The sequence below is a fragment of the Parasteatoda tepidariorum genome, chromosome 1 (genome assembly GCF_982258835.1).
Source record: "Parasteatoda tepidariorum strain Cologne lab strain chromosome 1, Ptep-v5.0, whole genome shotgun sequence".
Lineage (NCBI taxonomy): Eukaryota > Metazoa > Arthropoda > Arachnida > Araneae > Theridiidae > Parasteatoda > Parasteatoda tepidariorum.
Window position 1 is genome coordinate 48,201,871 of NC_141755.1, and position 8,951 is coordinate 48,210,821.

Genomic DNA, 8,951 nt, shown 5'->3' on the forward strand with positions numbered 1-8,951 from the left:
TCCGGATATTTTATTGATCGGTTCCAATTTAAAAAATTTAAATCCTCCTCTTACTTTTCACCCACTTAGAATGAGATTATCTTGGAGAATAAATTTTTGAATATCTTAAAGATCACATCCTGACACAATTGTGGTTGGAAAGAAATTACTTGTCGAATTTTAAATAAGATTTTAAAAATGTTGTTTGCACATCCCCCTACTCAATAACTTTCTCGCACACTTTTCCATGTCTAGTTGACAGCTTGAGGGGCAGGCGCGGTCAAGCGGAACAATTATCGATAATGCATTGATTAAGAACAGCTAAGGCGGCGGCTGACCTATGTTCACAAAAGAAAACTGCTTCGAAGAAGGGGGGCAGGTAGGGGGAGACATTTTTCTTTATTATTTTATCTTTTGAAACCGTATACCACAATGATTTTTGTATTTTAATATTTATTTGGTTCTTTATGGGTGGTGTTTTCACTAGAGAGATCCAATTTAAATGATTTTTCGTTCCCATTTGTTTATTTATTTAATTATTGATCTCACTTCTAGTATAAAAGCACTTTCAGAATTCTGAGATATTCACAATTCGATTCATTTTGCTTAGTGTTGTATAACCCAGCAATCGCTCTCTAATAACCATGATCAAGGTACGTTGTTGGATATATCGTTGGATTTGTTTCGTTAATTTGGAGTAAAAATTATCTATAAAGAATAATTCTTTACTATTTTAATATCAGTAAATTTTAAAACTTGTTAAAAATGTCAAGTAATTTAAAAATTTAAACAACTGTTTTCTTAACTTTTCCAAATATTTAATTTCAATTTTAGTATGTCTTGAAATTAATTGATAAACGGCACTGTAAATGAATTTGCATTTTAGTTTTACACTATTATTTTCATTTTTAAACATTTTATTAAATTTCTTTAGTAATTTTTGTTAAAGTGGTGAGCTATAAAATTTAAATATTAAAACTTTACTATAAGATTTAACTATTAAAACTTTACTTTATTAAAATTTATTAGCATGCACTTTATTTATAAAAGGATTTGTTTTAAGTCAATATCATGATTTTAAGTAAGTTTTAAAATTTGAAATGAGATAAAAATGTACTATATAAAATGTACTATATAAAGTTATTAAATTTACAAGGAAACTGAAACAAATGTTATGCAGACTTAGTTACTTAAAGTTACTTACTTTTGGTACTTAACTATTTTAAATTACAATAATGAAAATTTTGTATTACATAAGATTGTTTTCATATCACTTGATTGCTATATTTATTTCGTGAATGTATATAAGGCATATATAAAGGCATGTATTTCTTATATATAGAGATTAGAATATAATCTATTATTGCGATATTAATTTTTCAAAATATGATATTCTTATTACAATGAAAATAAATATTTAAAATGTAAACTAAAGTAACCATTTCTATTTGTTTTGCAGGCTATCCTTTTCGCAGCTCTTATTGCTGTGTCCCTTGCCCAGCACTATGGAGCTCCATCTTACGGCCATGAAGAGAAGTATCCTGTAAGTAAATTTTTGTATCATGTTAGTAAAATGTCGTATTATAGAAAACGATTATTATACATTATATGGTACAATAATACGATTATGAAAAATTATCGTAGAATCTCAAAACTTAAAAACTTTTAAGAGAACATTTGTAAAAATATTTTATGACAACAGTACGCAAGAACACTAAGAAAACAAAATAGGACAAAAATAAAATAATGAAAGTAAAATAGCATGTAATGTATAAAACGATTTTAAATAATAAAAAATATTTTTCTAATTCAGCAGAAAAATTTATTTTAGATATTTAGTTCTGGTGTAGGGTCGTAAGATATCGAGAATTATATTATAAACTGTAAATGTATTACTATTTAACTTCAATATGAAGAGAAAACCTTCCAGGAATTTGTATTACAATTAAACAGAATAATGCTTAAAAATATAAATTGTAAAAAGTCAATTTAAATAACGAAATAAAACCATGCATAAATTACTGGCTTTTTTGAAAATGTTTTTGCAAGAGGATCATCATTTTTCTGAATTTATGAAAATTAATAAGCTTAGGATCTAAAACACTATTTTTTTTTTTCTTATTTAACTTGAAATTTCAAACCCTTTATTCTATTGAAGTGTGAATATAAATCAAACAAACTTTAAAAATCAAAGTTTCATTAACGATTTTTTCTTATACTCTTATTTTTAAAGATTTATTTAGTCTTTTTTTTCTAATTTTAAAATACAAGCATACATTTTTTTTATTTAGTTCTTGCTAGAATTTTGAACCTTTTTTTATAGTAAACTTCAGAAACTCGCCAGATTATATTAAACTACAGTTTTTGGCTCTACGGCAAGTTCCTGAACTAAGCAATTGAAGAAACAAATATTTCATAGAGTATTGGGTTATTCTTCACGAAAATTTTACACCCTTTTTTGTAAAAGTCGCTAAATTACCAGGTTTACGATAATTACATAATTTCTATTAAAATATATCAGCTATAACAATATTTTATATTTCAGCCCCAGCCATATGACTTCGGTTATGAAACCAATGATGACTATGGCACCACCACCTTCAGAAAGGAAACTGGGGATGGACATGGACGAGTTCAAGGCAGTTATGGATACAAGGTAAAAACATTTCTGATATATTAAATATATATGCATTAAATATATATATATTTGAATAACTAAATATGCATTATTAAAATTATTACCAGCTTACTTTAAAAAAATTTAAATGTTATTTTATTAAACTTAACAAAAACGCCCTTCCGAACTTTTAAAACCAAAATAACGAAAACGTATAAGGCTGTTAGCTTAAGCGCTATTATTAAGTATAATAATTAGCCATATAATAGCGAACAATAGCTTACGTGTCTTAAGATAAAAATATCATTTTTCGATTAGTAGCCGGAAAAAAAAACGATTCTTTTTTTCCGCGTAACTTTGCTTAGCTAAAATAATTAATAATGAATTTAATTTGTTGCGTTTTATATAAATATCTGCTATTACTATCAAAGTTATAATATTTGGTTTTAATAGATAACGATTAAAAATAGATTTTAAAAATTACAACTTTAATTATTAGAACGGATGTATAATTTAGCCTATAATGCATGATAAAAATAGGGATTTTACTCTTCAAAATAATTCTAAACGGAAAAAAAAGAAAGAAAAATTGTTTACGTAAATTCCAGGCAGAAGAGAAAAAACTATTGATTTACATTAAATATAGTTTGCAAAAATATTGAGAATAAGAAGTTTTTTCAAGCTAAAATACCAAATAAAAAGCATTAATGAAGAAATTTGCTTGAAATTTTTTTTTCAAACGTCTCAATACAGTAATCTCAAAACTTTAAAGTAAGATTTAAAAAAATACAAATCATAATATATACGTAGCAGTAGTTTCATATTTAATTTTATTTAAGTGGTTAATTGGTTGATTCAATTAATTAATATAACGAATTGTAATAATTTTACTATCAATTGGTTTAATTTTTAGGATCTTCACGGAATTGAACGAGTTGTAGAATACGTCGCTGATGAGCACGGTTACAGAGCTCAGGTTAAGACCAACGAACCAGGAACTGAATCCCAAAACCCCGCTGACGTCATCCTCGATGCTAAACCCATCCACGTTGATGCCCCATCTCATGGATACAGCGCTCCAGCTCCCCAATACGCTCCACGACCACACTATGGTGCCCCTGCACCCAGATACGCCCCATCTTACCCAAGATACTAGATAGTTTATTCTTAATTCTGTCCAAAGCGCACTTCTTTCAATGTAAGTATTACTTATTGTTTTATTTTTTACTAAAATTTAATAATGGAAATATTTTTTTTATGTTATGAATCGCTGTTATGAAAGCGCTTATTTTCCACAATCATAGATTAAAATTTTTTTTAATATTATAGATACATTGCTAGTTTCAAAAAGAAAAAAAAACAATTCACAAGAAAAATATGCCACTTTTTGTTTAATAAAAAACAGATATTGCATAATGAATTCGAGATTTGATTGCTCTAAATGAAATTTCTTTCAAATTATTGCAATAAAGGTATTTAAATTGGATAATTAATTATTTAAAATTTTTTCTAATCTTAATTTTTTCAATTGTTCCTTCTCTATGATTGTGGAAAAAAGAACAATTGATGAGGTGGAATTTGAAGTATTCTTTTGTTGTATAATAGTATAAAAGTTTATGAAAAAGGTTATATGAATGCTACACTGAGAACAAAAGTATGGTCAAAACTTCCAGAACTTGGTAAAATCTACCGTGTTTCTTTCACTTCCAAAGTGCTTTGGTAATGACTTTTGGTAAAAGTGAAATATTGTTTTCTTGCCATGCTCTGAGGTATGCTGGTAAGCGTGGTAAGACTTGTTAATTTTATCATGTTAGAGCCTAGCATAAAAACCATTTATTCGGAAAAGTTTATTAATCAGTTTTGTACTTTTACCAAATGTATGGTAATGAGGACTATAATATAGGAGTAACAGTAATATTAAGGAACTATAATATAATAAACAATTTATATGAAAGCAGAATTTCTGGTCATTCATAACAATACGAACGAAAAAATTAAGAAACCTATAGTTTAAATAACGTATATTTTAATTTTATTTTCAGAATAGCTTATTTTCTCCAGAAATATCATTACCATACTAGTATATTAATTTCATCATATTTTGTTTTTGCTCCTTGCGCCAATCCCGTAAAATTTTCGGAAAATATCTCTTTAATGCATATATTTCATATTTTTTTTGTATGCTTCTGTAACAACAATCATATTATATATCTTTAGATTTGAAAGTAAAATAATTAATGCATATATTTTTATGCCTTGAAATATTTCACATATTTTAATAATCTCTATTTTAAAATGAAGCGAATAAAATAAATTTTAAACTTTTATTTAGTTAAAAATTCAATTTTTCCAATAATCGAGATAATGATACAGTTATCTTCTATTAAGTAAATCTCAAATGACAATTTCAAGTTTGAGCGAATTCACGCAACAAATTCAATGTTTTTCACGATTCAATACAACAATAATTTATTTAGAATCTACATTATTTTATTAAGAATCTGAATTTTCGTAAAAATGTTTGTTTCATGTCATAATATTACTATTCTTAAATTAATTCATTCTTAAGTTACACAGGAATTGCTCAGTCAATATTTCTTTCAAATCTGATATTTAGAAATGTTAAAACTATTGTTTGTATTGAAAATTTGCTTCTTTTTCAGGTAACATTTAGGAATGGCTAATTGTTGAACATATCTTTTTCTTCCATTGCCAAACTTTATTTTTCTCAGGACATCTGGGAAGTTTTTTCTGGTCTTGCTCAATAATATTGTACCTGCTTAATTTTCTTTTTTTCCCCCACAAGTCCTATATTGCTAATAGGATTGTACAGAGCTTCTTCATGATTTTCTTTCTTTTTCTCCTTCCAAACATATATTTATTTTCTTTTGGATTAGCGACTATTTTGCTCAATTCTAGTTCTTCTGTCTTTTGAATGTTGTTTATTTATTGAGAATGAATGTTGTTGCTTTTTGTTAAGTTTTCGTTTAAATAAATTGTTTTTAATAAATTTCGTTTTTGTCTTTTTTATTTACTTGTTTACTTGACTTAATTAGTTTACTTGACTTAAAAATTTTACTTAGCAAATAGCCAATTGAATATCTTAAGAAATGTGTTTAAACCTGAATGAACTTCACTTTGTTACATATAATTCTAATATTTAACTTTTTAAAAAAAAAATTACTTCGCTAATTATGCACGTGAAGTGTTTAATAAAAGTAATTTCTTAAAATATCAGAACGCGAAAACATGTAATTTGAAAACTTTAAGAAGACAAAATGATTTGAACACTTTAAAATTAATTCTGTTATTACAACCTATTTGTTACAAAAATATTCCCTCATTGTTGTTTGGCGCTGTTGCTTAGACTTTACATCAGCCCAATGTTTTGAATGAAAGAAATGGTCAAAAGCTGACCCCCTACAGTTTCTCCAGATGGTCAATTCAGAAAAGGGTTTAGATTAGCTTTTTACACTATTTCACCAAACAGGTGAAATTTTATCATACATTGCAAAAAGACAGAAAATTTTCTGAATTTTTTTTTTCTGGTCAACTTATGAGGGTTTTATAATAGAATTTCATACGAGGGTTCTAGAATAGAATTTTAGAATAGAATACTCCTGGACAAAATTGACTTATTTCAGTGGTCAACATACAAGATAGACAGGGGGTCAAGTTACAAAGGTTTTGCTTCTTTATATTATATAGGAAAAATTCCGTTCTTGATAATTGAGGTCAATTTATGCAGGTGTCCAACTTACAAGGGTGGTCAACTTAGCAGGTTTCACTGTAAATTTAAAGAAATGTTCTCTTAAATTTTAAATGCCATTAAAAATAATGTTTTTCATTGAAGGTAATGAACAAACTACTATGGAATGAATTAACAAATATATCTTTTTTTTGTGCTCTTAATAAAAGTAATGACAAAAAATGGATAACTTTAGCAAATAAATAAATTAAAATAAATTGATTTTACTAAATTTTGTCTTTTTCTTTTGTTGTGTCTAAAAATTCAAATAAAATCGAGTGAACCTACATGAAAGAAACATTGCTCTATTTAACTTTTCACAAAACTTAATACTCATATATATTTAAGGAAACGTACTATTACATTAGAAACTTTTTTTTTCAAAATGACGAAAAAAATATCGTAGAATTAATTAACAAATATTTTTCGTTGTGTTTATAATTGAGGATAGAGCCCTTGCCTTCCAATAAGGTGAACCGGGTTCAAATCCCATCAATGGCTGGTTGATATAGACTCCCATCCGGTTTGCACCGACCACAGTGCTGACTTAAAAATATTCTCAGTGGTAGAAGGATCATGGGCTAGAGTCCCATTTCCGTCAGGCTAACCGTGGAAGATTTTCGTCGTTTTACTCACCATGTAACGCAAATGTGAGTTAATTAAATCAAAAAGTCCTTCACGAAGGCAAATTTCTCCCAATACTTGATCCAGGAGTTCTGTTGTCTTCTGGATTGGGTTCAAAATTACGAAGCTACGGAGTTAAACATTAGTAGTCGTAAACCCCAAAAAATTAGATCTGCTCTTCAACGATGGTTACATTATAAAAATAAAATGACAAAAACTAGATAATTTTGTTGGCAAATTAAATACTTTAAATATTTAAATAAAAACTTAAATAAATTATTTTTGATAAATTTTATCTAAATTTATTAAATTTTATCTAGTTTTTTTTTAATCTAAAATTTCAAATAAAATCGAGGGAACATATAATAAAGAAACATTGCTTGATTTAACTTTTCACAAAACTTAATATTCATGTAAGCTTAAGGAAGCGCTCGAACTTTAACATTTTAAAAGGCATTAAGATTTTTTTTCATTGAATGTAATTAAGAAACAAAATATTATCGAATGTTCTTTATTCGTCCAATGCTCTTTATAAATAAATTAATGATAAATAGGTACTTTTGGCTTCAAATAAACTACACTGACGTCACTTTTAAAGTATATTAATAAAGTAATCTGGATTAAAATTCAAAATATCAGTAGCAAGGTGCTTTAAAAATACGATAATGATATCTAAGAGCATGGTAATGACAGTTTAAAACAATTTCATTTGGAATATGGAAAAATCTACGTTCATGACAGCAGTCTATATAAGTAAAATAACATCACTGAGCATCAATGTATCGCCAAATATCATTTGCAATTACACAGAAAAAATAAAAAGAATATAATTAAAAAATAATTAAATAATAAAGGTACATTTGTTGCTAATTTTTCCTTAATAGGAAATTCGGTATGTTAAACAAACATAAAAATCAGGAATTAATAAAATAAAACAATTACTATTTTTTTAAAACCTACATTAACTGTTTTCAGAATATGACTCATATAAGGATATGTTCGGTAACATAGCCTGAAAAGTGTGGATATTTGCATAAAATTCACTCTAATGTACTATATTGTACTAAAAATACTCTATACTATACTATAAATACTTTATATATTATACTATTTTATTTACTATACTACTATATATCTTTATTTATTTTATTATGTATACTCCAAAGCACTGAAGTATAAATATGAAAGTTAGAGATCAAAAAACAAAATATTGAGGATCACAGATAAATGAAGAAATTGAAACTGAGAATATTCCAACTCTTACAAACATAATTTGTGGGAAAGCTTTTTTTTGTTAAAGTTTTGAACAACAACAAGCTATTAAAAAACAAACCTTAAGTTGAAAGTCTTTTAAAATTATCTGAAAAAATTTTAATATTTGTAACTACATTTAAAAAAATATATTTTTTAACTTTTGAAACGATTTGCATATAATTTGATTTTTGCTTATTTTTATAAGTGTAACCTATATAATCTTTCTAATAAGTACTAGAATTTATTTTTCCTATAATACGAATTTTGTGTAATATGTAATTTTTAGCAATTAACTTAGTCAGAACACTTGACCAGACAATTTGTCTTCGCTTAAGTTTTGAAATAAAAATTAATTTTGGTTCGTACGTTTCTGCATTTTATTCGATGAGATAAACGAACTGAAAATTTAATGTTTCTTGAATTTGAAAAGGTATTGGAATTTTTGAAACAAATTTGTATAGAAACTTGTTGTATAGTTGTATATATATATATATATATATATGGGTCATTCTCACAAGAACAGTCATTTTCACGTCCCCAGTATATTTTATGTTTGTTTTACAGCTTACGAAGAAAAAAAATTCAAGGAAAGTGTCCTTCAGAATGCAAACTAACAAAAGAATAAAAATAAAATTATCAATTTTTATTTTTTTATTTATTTTAGGTAATTAAAATACACCAATATGTCATTCCCTCACTTGTCCCCACTGCTGATTTAAAAAAAGAAAA

The 8,951-nt window shown here is 26.4% G+C and overlaps 1 protein-coding gene across 1 annotated transcript; it reads left to right on the forward strand.

The window, feature by feature from the left end:
• Positions 1–488: 488 nt before the first annotated feature.
• LOC107437969 (cuticle protein 10.9) lies at positions 489–5,606 on the forward strand. The gene is made up of 5 exons (XM_016050120.4): positions 489–632; positions 1,439–1,522; positions 2,525–2,635; positions 3,510–3,794; positions 5,260–5,606. Exons 1-4 carry the CDS (start codon positions 624–626, stop codon positions 3,750–3,752), a joined length of 447 nt encoding a protein of 148 aa, XP_015905606.1. The 5' UTR covers positions 489–623; the 3' UTR covers positions 3,753–3,794; positions 5,260–5,606.
• Positions 5,607–8,951: the final 3,345 nt, after the last annotated feature.